The sequence below is a fragment of the Candoia aspera genome, chromosome 5 (assembly GCF_035149785.1).
Source record: "Candoia aspera isolate rCanAsp1 chromosome 5, rCanAsp1.hap2, whole genome shotgun sequence".
NCBI classification, from domain to species: Eukaryota; Metazoa; Chordata; class Lepidosauria; order Squamata; family Boidae; genus Candoia; species Candoia aspera.
The window spans coordinates 97,629,049-97,644,274 of record NC_086157.1 but is presented as its reverse complement, the minus strand read 5'-3'; the positions used below and the strand labels follow the sequence as shown (position 1 = coordinate 97,644,274).

General features: G+C 36.9%; 1 protein-coding gene across 2 annotated transcripts in view; it reads left to right on the top strand.

Annotated features, from left to right (window-relative positions):
* ZC3H12C (zinc finger CCCH-type containing 12C) overlaps positions 1-12,041 on the top strand; it is a 77,886-nt gene extending 65,845 nt beyond the window's left edge. For both annotated transcript variants that reach the window (XM_063305811.1, XM_063305810.1), the window contains exons 4-6: positions 1,442-1,676; positions 4,361-4,467; positions 5,041-12,041. In XM_063305811.1, the coding sequence (XP_063161881.1) occupies positions 1,442-1,676; positions 4,361-4,467; positions 5,041-6,434 (1,736 nt within the window). In that variant the 3' untranslated portion in view covers positions 6,435-12,041. The remainder of the gene's footprint in view (positions 1-1,441; positions 1,677-4,360; positions 4,468-5,040) is intronic.
* Positions 12,042-15,226: the final 3,185 nt, after the last annotated feature.

The following is a 15,226-nucleotide window of genomic DNA, read 5'->3' as shown; positions in this document are numbered from 1 at the left end:
TTGCCAGCTTCTCCTTTGCTTGTCTCCAAGCTGGCTGTGAAGCGTGCAAATGGCAATCATGTGACCATGGGACATTGCAATAGTTGTAAATGCCTGCCAATTGCAAAGTGGCCGAATGGCCATCACATGACAGCAGGGATGCTGTGACAGTTGTAAATGTGAGGACTGGTCATAAAGTTACTTTTTTGCACTGTCATAACTTCAAATGGTCGCTAAACAGGACAGTCATTAAGCAAGGTCTACCTGTTTAACATATTTCAATATTTGCCCATAGGATGCCTGTGTTTTAATTGATCATGTTGTTTAATTATTATGAATGTCTGCATTAAAAATCTTTTAATGCTTGATACATTGTATTCATGTATTAATAACATGTAGTTCTTAGAGCCACTTGATCTAAGGTTTGTTCCTACATGACAGATCTCTTGCCCTAACTTTTTGCTAGAGGCTTACAAATAGAAATGTCACTTAGAAGTTAATCTCGTATTAAATGAAAAATTTAGATACGGAATTGCTGCTGACTCTATAGCTTGTCACCGATCTACTAATATTCTCAGCAGGAAAAATTGTTAGCTAGCCAACTTGATTAAAATTTGTGGTTTGATGATTTAATTTGCTGTGATGTCAATTCAGATGTTATTAGTAGCCTCCTTGGGAAAGATTTGTATCCTGAAATAAAATGTGAAATATAGTAAATGTTATAAAAGCTGTTACAGTTTTGGACAAAAATGAATTTTTGAATGTTTCTGCAGATTCCAAATCCTATCAGCAACTACTTCATTAAGGAAGGCCCTTTTTCTAAATTCTGAATTAGTAACTGAATGTATTTCAGCTTAGGTCACTTCAAATTGAGTTGCCACAAATGCTTGGGAAAGACTATGTCTGTAATATCAATCAGTATTCAAATAGCTCAGTGGACATTGGAAACTCTTCTCTTTCAAACTTGTATCCAAGGGCTGATCAAAAAATTGCCCTTTAGTATGCCCTGGGTTTGATGTATCTTTAGGAGAAGGTACTCAAATTCTGATTTTTACAGGTATTGGAAATACAATATAGCATTATAACTGTGTGTTTAATAACCAAGCATGCTGTTAATGTGCGGAAAAGATAACGCTGCATTCTTTTAATTTATTCATTCTACTAATAAATCTCTAAAAAAAACTACAGGTTTTACTACAGGTAATTGGAATTAAATACAGTGACACCTGGTTCTAAGCACAGTTGTCGAGCTCATGAGTAAAGGCAGCTTATGTTTATTTTTGATATGTCGCTGAATTGTAACTGCTCCATTAGAATAATTTTTGCTTTAATTAAGGCAGGTCATATTAATTAATTAATTAATTAATTAAAAGGCTTTCATGGGGTAGAGCTAGATAGCCTGAATTAAGTCTTAATTTCAGTGTTCTGTATTATGTTTCCTTTTTCAATTTCAATATTTTAGATCAAGAAATCTTGCGTAAATTAGAAAAAGAGAAAATTCTGGTGTTCACCCCATCACGTCGAGTTCAAGGGAGAAGGGTGGTATGCTATGACGACAGGTTCATAGTGAAGCTGGCTTTTGAGTCAGATGGTATAATTGTATCTAATGATAACTACAGGGATCTAGCTAATGAAAAGCCAGAATGGAAGAAATTTATTGATGAACGACTCCTGATGTATTCATTTGTCAATGACAAGTAAGTTAAAAAATTTAATTGTTTATGTCTAGAAAATGACTGTCAACAAGATTTGGGATGTACGGATTTTGTCAAGTATTATACTCCAATCTTGCATAGAGTTATTGCTGCTCTGTACTTCTCTGATGGCCAGCTCTTTGAGTAATTTTGAAATGAAATCCATGTCCTAAATAACCCCATATAATTCTAGTTAAAAATTTTCTTCGCCTATTCTGAGACAAACAGTTTGATTCTATGCCACTACAGTTCAAATCAATGTCTCATGGCACATGAGTAGAAACAACTTCCCCAGAAATCTACAGAAATAACTAAAATAAAGCATAAGGTCAGGGCCTTGGAGGATAAATACTCCAGTCTACACAGTCTGCTGTTTCTGTTCTGTTGGGAGACTAGGTAGACATTTTAAACTACTGATACAGTTTTTCAACAGAATATACATTTCTAACATTTACTCATGAGGGTAAACTACATCTAGATCCCTATAAATCAGAAAGCTGGATTTGAGGATTGAATATGTATCATTACAAGCAGGAGTGTGCTTCAACTTGGGGCAAAGCCCAAACTCAGCTAAAAACAGATTTTTCAGGTACTGTAGTTTTAAACTCACTTCAGGTGTCTCTGAATTGCTCTGTCTCTGATTCAAAATCTTGAGTGAAGTCCTCCCTTTGATTTTTAGGTCAGTAGCTCCATAGCATTAGAAGCGGTAGGACATTGCTATAGCTACTACAGAAAGTCATACTCACATAAATGGTGATGTGGTGAGGGAGGAATTGGAAATACTCTCAAAATCAGCGATAATTAAGTATTCTCAAAGTTACCTCTGCAGTTTTTGTATGGGAGTAGAGAGAGAAGCATATGAACTTCCTCTTACAGTCACATTCATTGCCACCCAGTCTCTGGTCTTGAGCATTAATGACACTGCCTATTGTGAATTCATTGTGACCAGTCGATTTATTTTTCATTATGCTAGCTCCCATTCTCACTTCATCTGTCTTTTTTTGTGTGTTTATATTTTTTCCCACCCTTACCTTCTTCCCTTTCTTTCACAACATATATATTGTATTTTAATGTTTTATTCTGATTTTGTTTAAAGGCAGTCATATTTTCAGTTATACTCATTTTTCCTCAGATCTCTTCCTTCAAAAAAACTTTGTTAACTATTTTTTTGCTATGCAAAATTATTATAATTAATAATATTACTACATCTGTACTTTCATTTTGTAAGTGGCATTTCCTCTATCCCATTATGACCTGATCAAAAGTTTGTGTATTTGTATATGTGTTAGTACAGTACATTAGGCAGTGTTATTAGACAAACCGAGGTTGGACACATTGGGGCAGAGTCAGGGTCTGCTTACGAAGGATTAAGGAGTACTTAAGAAATGCTGTGAAAATTATCTTATAAAGAATAAGGCCAAAAGATGATGTGACTTGAAAACACTTGCACCAGTTTCATTGTATTTTGATTTTTGAAAAGTGCTACATGTTCTTAGGTATTTGCTTTTCTAATGTGAGATAATAGGAGACTAGACCTCTGTCTTCTCTGTTCATACTCAGAAACTGAGAGTCAGAATCGTTCTTGGCCCATATGGAGGAGAATGGGCTGCTTTATTAGCATTTGATCTGACTTTCTAAAAGTCAGGTGCTTTCTGTAGTCAGGCTGTGGATTCTGTGCAGCATTAGATGGTATGTAAATACAGTACTTATGTACAAAACCTACCATTCTGGAGAATTTCAGAATCTTCTCTTTATCTCCTGATCATACCAGTTCAGATGTTTGGGGGAGTGGTCTGCAGTTTTCCAAGTTAATCTCTTTTGTGCTTCTTGGAGAGGAGGGGGCTATACTACCTCCAGTTCACCCTAAACCACTTCCAGAAAACCACCAGACCATCAATGGAATGGCAAGATCATTGTGGCCCTGAAGAAAAAAACAAAGATTCCAGAGTTCTCCAAAATGTTTTGTTTTTGGATTGATAGCTCCAAAACGTATCTATGTACATAAGCTTGTGTATGTACAAGCATGCAGGAAAACATACAAATTATGTTTCTATATATAAGGACCACAGCCTCGTGTGGCTCAGAGTGGTAGGCGGCAGTACTGCAACCAAAACTCTCCCCCTGACCCGAGTTCGATCCCAGCAGAAGCTGGATTCTCGGGTTGCCGGCTCAGGTCAACTCAGCCTTCCATCCTTCCAAGGTCAGTAAAATGAGTACCCAGCTTGCTGGGGAAGGTGATGACTGCAGAAGGCAATGGCAAACCACCCTGCTCTATAGTCTGCCAAGAAAACGTTGCGAAAGCAGCGTCCTCCCAAAGGGTCAGACATGACTCAGTGCTTGCACAGGGGACCTTTCACTCACCATGTAAGGACCTCCTCATAGAACAGCTGTTGTGGACATTATCTTAAATGAATGGAAGTAAGGAGGAAAGGACATCCATTTATCTGCTATGCAGATTGAATACTGACTAGATTGGTGTATAAATCAGGCCACTATCTGCAGTGATATGCAGATACATTATTTCATTATTTTCTTTCTTAGCATCTCATATGAAATTGCATTTAAATTACTTTAGCTGTAAAACCTAAGTTTAATTTAGTAGGCTATTTATAGGAGGAGGTTTGAAATAGACCTGAAATGTGTCACAGCAAATGCTTTATTCCTTTCATTATTTTACGATTATTTAGATTCATGCCTCCAGATGATCCTCTTGGCCGTCATGGCCCAAGTCTGGAGAATTTTCTGAGAAAGAAACCTGTTGTACCGGAACATAAGAAGCAACCCTGTCCATATGGTAATATTATTTAATTAAACATTAAATGTGTTTTTAAAAATGAAGCTTGATTGTTTGTCTCTCTCCATAAATGAAGTGACATATCTATCTTGAAATTTTCATTGTACAAGAAGTCTAATGAGGAATCCCGTTGTGTCCTCATTTTATCCCTCATAAGCAATGAGTGGGGAAAAAAGATCCAGAGCAGCAGAGATCCTGCAGATGAGGCTTCCCATCTCTATCACCCCCCCTCCCCATTAATGTTTGGATAATATAGCAGACAATTGTTTAGGTAAATAAATATCCAACAAATCCTGGTTTCAATGTGGTTACAGTATTCCTTCCTAGCCATTGTATAATCTTTGGTCTGTATTCAGACAGTATGGTAGGGCTAATCACAGGATGGGTTAGGGTGTCATGCAAACATGCTGTCCAATTACTGATAACATACCGAATTTCACTGCATAATAGTTAACGGTCCTCCTTCATGTGTAATTCAGTGTGCACAGCACTTCTTTTTTAACACTGCTGAAGAATTAAATTATTCTCTTTTTTTCTTTGTGTGATTAAATCTTCAATAATAAATTCATACAGGGAAGAAATGTACTTATGGACACAAATGCAAATATTATCACCCAGAAAGAGGAAATCAACCTCAGAGGTCAGTAGCTGATGAGCTTCGTGCCATGTCTAGGAACACAGCTGCCAAAGCTGCTTGTGAAGGAGGGCTGGTGAAAAGCAACAGTGTTCCTTGTAGTACTAAGACAGACAGCACTACAGATCTCAAGCGAACTACTCCAAAGAGGCAATCAGATCCTAGTATAAGGACTCAAGTCTACCAAGACTTGGAAGAAAAGCTTCCCACCAAAAACAAATTGGGAACCAGGTCTGTACCTTCTTTAGTTAGTATACCAACTTCTGCTGCTGCAAAACCCCAAAGTACTGCACCTTTAACCAGTGGCCTTCCATCTGGAGTTCATTTCCCACCTCAGGATCAAAGACCACAGGGACCCTATTCTCCAGTGATAATGACAACCAAAAATCATGGAACGCCAATGCCTTATGAGCAGTATCCCAAATGTGATTCTCCTGTGGATGTAGGTTATTACTCTATGCTCAGTGCATATTCAAACCTAAGTATCTCTGGTCCACGAAGTCCTGAAAGACGTTTCTCTTTGGACACAGATTACAGAATTAGTTCTGTAGCTTCTGACTGTAGTAGTGAAGGGAGTATGAGTTGTGGCAGTAGCGATTCCTACATGGGCTACAATGATCGATCTTATGTGAGTTCTCCTGACCCTCAACTGGAAGAGAATTTAAAATGTCAGCATATGCATCCCCATAGCCATCTGAACTCACAGTCCTTCTTACAGAGTTACCACGATACACTAACCAGAGTGCAAAGTTACAGTCATGAAGAACCAAAGCATCATCCGAAGCCTCCGCTTCCGTACATGGCTGTGCACTTTCAGCATCCGAACATGGGAAGCCGTTCTAGTTGTCCTATTGACTACCCTGCTTCTCAGAGTTCACAGCATTCAAAAAGCATGCCTCCTGGGAGAGCTCTTGCATCCACAAGACTAGACAGTGTATCAGACTCACGTTTGTATGATAATTCTCCACTGAGAAAAAGAAAAACATACTCCACTCAAGAAGGACTCAGTTGGGATAGGCCAGGCTACGGGATGGACACATATGGCTATCGTCAAACTTACTCCTTACCCAGCAATCCCACCCAGCCATGTTATGAGCAGTTTGCCTTCCAAAGCTTACCTGAGCAACCAGATCAGCCTTGGCAGATACCTTACTGTGGAATGCCTCAGGATCTTCCAAGGTACCAAGACAGTCGAGAGAAAGTCTACATCAACCTGTGCAACATTTTCCCCCCTGACCTGGTGAGGATTGTGATGAAAAGGAATCCTCACATGGCAGATGCCCAGCAGCTTGCTGCAGCCATTTTAGTGGAGAAGTCTCAGCTAGGTTATTGATGATATGTTGATGATGCATCTTTATGGTGTCTATTAGTTCAGTTTCAGCTGTATCGCTGAGGGAGGTTTGCTACAATAGCATTTGTGATCTCCTTCTCAGCAAGGAGGTTATATAGTAATCCATATATGTGAAATACTGTGCCATGGAACCTGTATGTATAATCCCACACACTGGAAGTAACAGGATTTATTTTAAATAGTCGTTTTTTAAAAAAGAAATATTTCATGGCTGGAAGGTCTCTCCAGCTTAATATATTATTATAACTATGATCTCTCAGTAAGAATCTCTAGTGCATGTGGGTTTTATATGCAGCACTTTTTAATATTTGTTACATATTTATTAAATTATTGGGTGTTTTATCCTTCAAGTGCAAAACATTTTTTTTTTCAAAACAGCAGAAAACTGAAGAGGGTTTTATGTGCCCAGCCAACATTTTTTCAAGCCAAGCTTATTAGGATCTATTTTTTCATAATTAAGTTATTTAACTTTATTGTGTGATTTTCTTTGTATATAATCGTTTTATTTATAGAAAACAACAGTCTTTTGCAGCACTGAACTTATTTTTGAGTAATGTATAAGTTACCAGTTTTTACACTGAAATGGGTAACAGTATGTTAGTACTTTATAGTATGGCACTTTTTAATTTGTTTGGTTATGGATTTAATTTAAATTATTTGTTGATTACTGTTGATTTTGGTGTAAGCAAAAGCAATCAGTAGGAGAGAAACCTGCTTTTATTAATTTATTACGCAAATGATAAAACTTTATGTGCAGGTTCTGAAAATACCGAGGTCATCCAGTTCCTGACTGTCACAAATTTGACAACTATATCCGTTTAGGCAGCAGTCTTATGCAGCCAATGTACATTTCCATTAATCAGAAATGGCATTGAAAAGTGTATCTCTTGTTCCTTTACTTAATGCACAGGTATTTCATAAAATAACTGTTTTTAAATGAAACAAATGGTGTTCTCAATGCAATTTTTGTATATAAGATATTGTGTATTTTTCATGCTATTTATTGAGAAGGTTTTACATTGTGTTCAGGATATGCAACATCTTAACTGCACTATAGTAATGGTAATGATACATGAAAACAGCACATTCTTTTTGTGAAATACTGTATATGTCCTCAAAATTAGTTTGTCTGGCCTGTGGCATTATATAGGCCCACTTCTTGCCATGAACAACATAGTTTTAGAAGTCGACAGTGTCACCTCTTCTAGTACTAGTATGGGAGATTTCTGGTTTTAAGTTTTGGTCTCTTCTAGCTCTTATAAAATGTAATTTTACATAAATAGATTAACAGTAGATCTCACAGTGCCTGACGCTGTAGACATCATGATTGACTGCTCGTATCCTAGGACTCCCTTCAGAGCTTCACACTGTGATGATTCCCAAGTTTACATAATTATTGCTGATAACTGGGTGGATAACTGCAACTTAAAGATGCTGTAGAACCAGAAAGTACCTACGCTGTTGATACAAATTGTATCTTTAACTATTAGAACTATTATTTTAATTTATAGATCTAACTTTTAAAAAGAACATTCGTGTGAAAATGATTTTAGACTTTGGGCAACATTTTATCTCTTACTTTTTGAAAAAAATTGTAAGATTTCAAACCCGAACTTCTTTTTTTCTATTTGAATACCCCCTTGACCATTTCTCTTAAAACTGAGTAAGAAGATACCTAAAAATAATGGTAAAATGCTGCCTAAAAAGAATGTCCAAGCACTTTTTGAATACATTTTTCACTACTTACACAACACTGTGTGTTGTAAGAAGTAGGATGTTGATACACAGTAAATGCTCCTGCAAAGCATTATGCTTTTAGAGGTATCCAGTAATCTGAACCATGTTCAGCAACTTTAATTCAGGAATTGTTCTTCTACACAGTGTTCAGTATTGTCTAATCAGACAGGATATCACTTCTGTTAGGTTTGTCTGCCTCCCTGAAGATGGCATCTTACATTTTTGTCCATGTCTTCTGAGGGAGAATCTCTTACTTTAATATTTCTTTCTTTTGTCCTCAACTTCCTTGTTCCTTGCCTTTGCAGAATATATTTTATTGGAGAGATTGTACATTTTGCATGGGTATGCAGATCCTCTTTCCTTTGAAATAGTACTGACTTGTTGCAGTGGGCTTATTATTCATATGCTGTTTATGGCTTATATTGTAACTCCGAAGTCTTGGTAACAAATATTCATGCATCTTTAAAATATAACTGGATATTCTTGCCACTAGTGAGGGTGAAATGCAGAAACATGACTTCTGGAATAGAAGCATTTCATACTTATTTTCAGTTGGTGTATACGGAATCATACTTAGGATTGACTGCAGCATACTTAACTTGGAAAAAGGGTGTGATCATACATTGTGTGCTACAGTGTTAAATGTGCAGTTGTTGGACACATGTAATGCAGAATTTAAACACATGCTGAAGAGAAATGTGCTGGATTAGTGAATTTAGAGCTCATGGCAGCTCTGCTTTAATACCTTCAGAGCTGGTACGGCCTTCATGAGTTACAATTAAAAGCAGATTCCCCCACCCACCACCCACCACCCACACAAATAGCTACATTGTGTTCCACTGCAATAACTTAACGTAACTGCCTCTACTGTATACTATATTTTACAGAAAGCTCCAGGCTTTGAATTAATCAATTTGCTGCTCTCATTCTATCATTTCTTTACTGGGAATGCTTGGCTTGGGCTATCTATAATTCTGCCATCTTATAAATAGTTGAATTTGATTAAGCTCATTGGTGATCCTTTTTGTGCTGTAAAGGTCTTTAATAATATTCTTTTATATTCTTTTAAGTTCCAACATTTAGAAAATCAAGGAACGATTGATTAACTATTATCTGCATACCTTATGTTCCCAGTGCAATGTATGGTCATGGTGTAGAAGCAGGGAAGCCCAGGTTGAAATCCACTGTTAGCCATGCAAGGCCACTGGATAACTTAGGACCAGTCACTCACTCTTAAGTCCACTCTGCTGGACAGGGTTGCTCTTGCAGGGAAAAAAATTGGGGGCAGAAGTGAATTGTTCAACTCCTTGAGCCCCTGGAAGAAAGATGGGATGTAAATCTAACTGTAATAACATTCACCCAAGTGACCTACTATTGACAACTTTAATCCTTTAGTTCAACTCTTTTTGTCATGATATACCAGATACCAATACCTGCTGTTATTGTTTACCTCCTGAAACTGGTTCTTCTAGAGTATATTTTAGTAGGTTTTCAAAAATGCTGTGCTGTGCTGGAAAAAAAGAAAGTAATAGTTATAGTCAGTCTGGTCTATTTTATATCAAATACTCGGTGAAATTCAAAAACACACTCACCCACTGTATGCACTTCCGTTAACACAAGGAGTATTTACATGATCTCAAAAAGAGTCTTTTCAAAGGACAGCTTAAAAAAACATGCATGATTGGTGGATCCATGCATACCAGTTTTAGATCCAGGCAATTATAATTGTAAAGTTCAAATGGAATTTTAGCAGGTAAAATTTCAGTCTGATTGTTCACACAGCATATGAACACTTACAGAAGTTGGCCTAGACAAAATGAAAATATAACTCTCTTTTATTATTTGGCAGTTAGCTGATGGATATCAATTAATAACTGGAACCATTTCAGTATTTGTAATGTATGGATATCATAGGAGTTCATAATTGTATCTTGTGCAAGTACCTACATTTGTGCAAATTCTTTTTTAAGATGATAAACTGAAGTTTTCAGAGGCTTTGTGTGTGTGTCACATTAACATACTTGAAACCTCTAATCTTTTAAAAAATCTTTTAATATGTTTTCTTAGATATGTGACTCAACTACTATTACTTTTAGGAAACTGTCACTGTATTGTAGCTAACCTTTTGTTGTTAAATTCCCAGTCGTATCTAAAATGAGTTTTTATGAGAAAAATGTATAATTACTGCCACTTCTTTTTGCAGCTGCCATGCATTACAATGTCATTTTAAATCTGATAGTACTATGGAAAGTAAAACATACTGATAACTTTGTAATATGGAGAAGGCTGACCTATAAATTATTTCTACTGCCCTGCTTGCAGGAATATTTAATTTCAATACAGAGGTGTTTGTCTCCCTCTTCCAATTCTAAAATAAAACAGCAACAATTTGCAAATGATCCATTCCTTCACCACCAGTCCCTCCCCCACAAGAGTCCTTAGCTACTTTCTTAGTCTAAAGAATGGCATGATCTTGCCCAAAATGGACCAGATTGTTGAAATGGGGGTGGGCTCTAAGAAAAGGGGAGGGGGAAAAGCAGAGGGAATTATTGTGAAAAACGTTCCCAATAACAAAACCAAGATGCTTATTATGGTTGCTTCTATTCTTAATGAGGTTTTATAAAGATTTGGCTAGGCAAATGCATAGCTTTATTTCATAATCTTTTAAAGGTATCTCTAGAAGACTAAACTCTCTCTGTTCCTTTTCCTCGAGCTGTTGAGTTTGGGCTTAATCATATAGGTCCATTTAAATCTATGGGATTGAAGTTAGTATCTATAGGACTGAAGTTGATTTTGGTGTATCTGCTTTTCATTTTAGAAATATTTTCTGCAGCATCCATGAATACTCTCCATCATGGTACTGTCAGTAAATCAGCAATAAAACTGTTAAATATTCCGTAGCTTTGGATGTTGTGTCCATTATATGTTAAATATACATTAAAAAGAAACGTTATGAAGTATTGTGATCTATGCTTTTTTATTCTAAACTCACTCTGTCATCTTCCTTTCTCTCCCTCTCTGTATGGTGTGTGTGTGTTTTCAAGCTTTATTCTTTTAATATTTTCCCACATTTGCCTACCTTCCTTCCAGGTTAATTCGCTTCTCACAACAAATCCACTTTCTACTTGCTCCTCAGCTATCCTCTATGGAGATACTCAAACCGTTTTGCTTCTCTGCTTCTGGGCTCTGCCTGTCTTTTTCTTACCATTCCCACCCCAAATAACTTGTAACCCCTATATCCAAACACCACATTTTAACCCGGAGAAGATACAGTCTGGAGCTTTTAAAAATATTCAGTAGTAGTGTGGATATTTCCTAATAATATTGAAATGTTAAATATATGGTTAATTCTTATCTGTTGATCTGTCTTGATAAAATAATACAGAAAAATACTTATTTTGATACTTGTGCCAAGAAATTTTAATTCTTGAAGCATAAACTAGTAAAGTGGGAATGTAAAATAGGGTTTAAGTATTTTTATAGAAGGAACTTGAACAATTCTGTTTTTTTAACATAAATTTATTGTAAAGAGTAAAGATGTTAATAAGGATCTTTCTAAAATACGTTCATTTAAGATTGAGTTGGGGGAAGACTGGTACGCATTATCCAGTCAAACTATAGGTGGTATTGTATTGAACTCTTCTAAACAAACCTTGCTTTAAAAGAGCTTTAAATTGACTTGAAATTACAGTGATGATAAAACGGTGTACGTTTCTGTAATTTGTGGACATCCACATCTTATTTTGGTATATATTTCAGCATAGCTGAACTCTGTATGTGCAGAAATTGTCTAGAGTTTAGATGAGTACTGCTTAAATGGTGCTAATATTAAATAGAAAACAGTAAACAGTATTAATTTTATCTTGCTTCTTAAAAAAAAAAATATGCCCATTAAGCTAGTTAAGATCTGTGTGTGCAAGCTTCGATTTTGCCCTTGATGGTATTGTCTTAATTAGGAATCCCATTGTTGCATGTTATCCTATTGCCAATTTCCAGATTTTGGGAAACTTATTTCTTTGCCTGGTTACGTGTCTTCTTTCTCTCAGGGCAAAATTCATGCCATAGCCCAAGAGAACACATGGTAAGAGGTCACAGCTGCTGCTGGTTGTTTCCACTGTTGGGGAGGGGCAAGGAACCCTTGTAGAAAACTACAGATCCAGAGATGCCCAAACACATTATTTCTAATGCCTGTACACACAGACCAACCCATTACTTTCAATGAAGGGGATCGTTTCACACACACTCAAAAGGTTCATATAACTGCTTTCACCTTCACACAGACACTCATTAAATAAATGAGGTATCCAATGTAAGCAGGTATTCATATGAACTCTGGAGATGCGGATCCTGTGGTATACATTTGCATCAAAGTATTGGCATAGTTGTTGGCAAGATGTGGGGACTGCAGCATATTTTTAGTGAATGCCTAAGTGTTTAAGTTAATATTAACAATGTGTCTAAAACTATGCAATTGCCTCATTAACTGTTAAGACCTTCTAATGATCATCAGCACTCACCAGACTTTTTCAGCTGCAAGTGAAACTTTTTAAAATAACTTTTATAAGCAATATTCACTTTTGGAACTCTTTGTAGGAAAGATGGTCAAAGGAATTTTTAAATCATCTGATAAAATGATTGTTCATCTCCTTTTCATTGATTACTTTGTACCTTTTCTATGATGGGACTATTCACATCCAGTACCTAGTATTTGGCTTTATGAAAAAAAAAAAAAGGCAAAAATTCATTCATTTATGCATGAATTCTGCTTTGGGATAAAAGTTTTAAAGGCCTAGAAGTTCATATTCTTCTTTCTTCGTCCTTCCACAGCAAAATGCAGTGAGATAAGTGGATGGTTAGTATGTTAATCCTTACTATGACAATAGGGAAGGAACATGTCAAGTTATTGGGTTATAAAATATTGATATGTGGAAGGTAGTAACGGGTGATAGTAAAGTGAGCACATCACAGACAAGACTCTTTTGAGATCATATCAACGTGTATTTACTAACCACATGTGGAACACAGACCTTTGTTTATCTGTGTGCTTCAAGAGGCATACAGTAAGAAAGATATTTTCAGGCTATTCCAGTCAAATATGTTAGTACAGGAGTTCCCAGCCCCCGGGCTGCGGATTGGTACAGGTCTGTGGCCTGTTGGGACCGGGCTGCACAGCAGGAGGTGAGCGGTGGGCAAGCGAGCAAATTTACAGCCTGTTTACAGCCACTCCCCCATCACGTTACTGCCTGAGCTCCACCTCCTGTCAGAGAAAGCAAGCCCATTGCCTGCTATCTCCAAACGGCATGAAGAAAAAAGAATAAAAGGTCGGGAAAAAAGAGGGAGCGCTTGAATCATCCCAAAACCATCCCACCCACCCACCCGGTCCGTGGAAAAATTGTCTTCCATGAAACCGGTCCCTGGTGCCAAAAAGGTTGGGAACTGCTGTGTTAGTGAATTTATAAATTTAGAAAGTGAAAGAATAGTGAAAGTTCAGCTCAGAACAAATACTAGAATATGTGAATTTCAGGGCCTTATTTGTAACATTGTAACTGCAGTTTTTATTGAACAATTTTTCCTAAGATTTTAGTTCAATCTTTTAAAGATATTTCCAATATAGAGGTGCAGAGTAAATAACAGTATACCATTACATGATATAACCTATCTGGTTGTGGCTTGATGTAACCAACTGTAGTGGATAGCTGTTCCCATATGGAAGGCTAAAGGTCTCAAACTTGATCCCCCAGTAGCCTTCTTGGACTTTGTACCCTGGCTTATTTTCTGCCTTGGGGTCGTGCCTTGGTAGTACCCATTGCAACCATCTGTCTTTCAGGGGTGTTTAACCAGATATCCACCCCATTTCTCTAGTGCGTGTGAGAGAGAGGGTTCTCACACTCAGTGCTGTCTTTCTGTTGATTAAAAGGTAAGAATACAATACAGTAATTTCAGTAGTAAAGCTGCTGGCAAGTAGTATAGAGGCGTATGATTTGATGATTTGACCCTTCCTCCCCTCCTTGGGATTTAGACCAATCTTACCAGAAATAAACAAAATCAAACTTTATTTGAAAAGCAAAAAATACAAATTTTTTATGTTTTATATACTAAAATGCAGACATTCAAAGATAAATAGAATACATTCCTGAGCTGTCTGGAACATAGTAAAGTGGTTATTTAAAAGAAATTTACAAAAGAAAATGCAGTGTGCCAAGCAGACCACAAAATGATGCTGATTTGCTACAAATGGCTCAATGTTTTGCTCTAAATAATACAAGAAAACTCTAGAGAAACCTTGGTAGTTTCATACAGAGCCTGATGGATGGCTAAAAGACTAGTTACACAATTTCCTAATTTGTACAGAAAAATATTACACTTGCACAATAAAGAGAAATAAGAACCTAACAAAAGCTGCTGGCTTGACTTCTACTTATTTTTATTGAAATAGCAAAACCTCTATTCCTGTGCTTCAAGTTTCTTAAATTCCATACTTTAACCCAAGATTATGATGAGATGGTAAATCCCACTCTATTCCAGCCTCAGTCCACAACTTCTCTGGAATTCTGCCCCTTGATTAAAACAATGATTTACTGTTTCCAGCAGAAGGAAGAGCTGGGGTAATTTGACTCTGTGTGTGAAACAGCGTATATATCTTTCACTTGTAAGGATGTGTATTGACAGTCTGATTAGGATCTGCTGTCCCTTGTGGAAGTGTGAAACAACAGGCACAAAGATGATGATTCGCAATAATAATTTGACCGTCCAGGTTATATGTTTATATTTTGTGTTTAAATGTAAGAACCTAAGAGGCTGAGTTGTATCAAGCCAAAGGACAGCTACTCTAGAATTCTGTTCCTAATGATGGAAACCAGATTCCTTTATAAGCAGGACTGACACAAGCCCAACAGCACCTTCATGTTCATGTTCTCCAGCAATTAGTGTTGAGAGAATCCTACTGCTTCCAGGGCTGAAAATAAAAGAACTGCACATCATATTCTATGTATAATTGCATCACAGAGAGCTGCAAAGACACTTTGATACTGGTACTG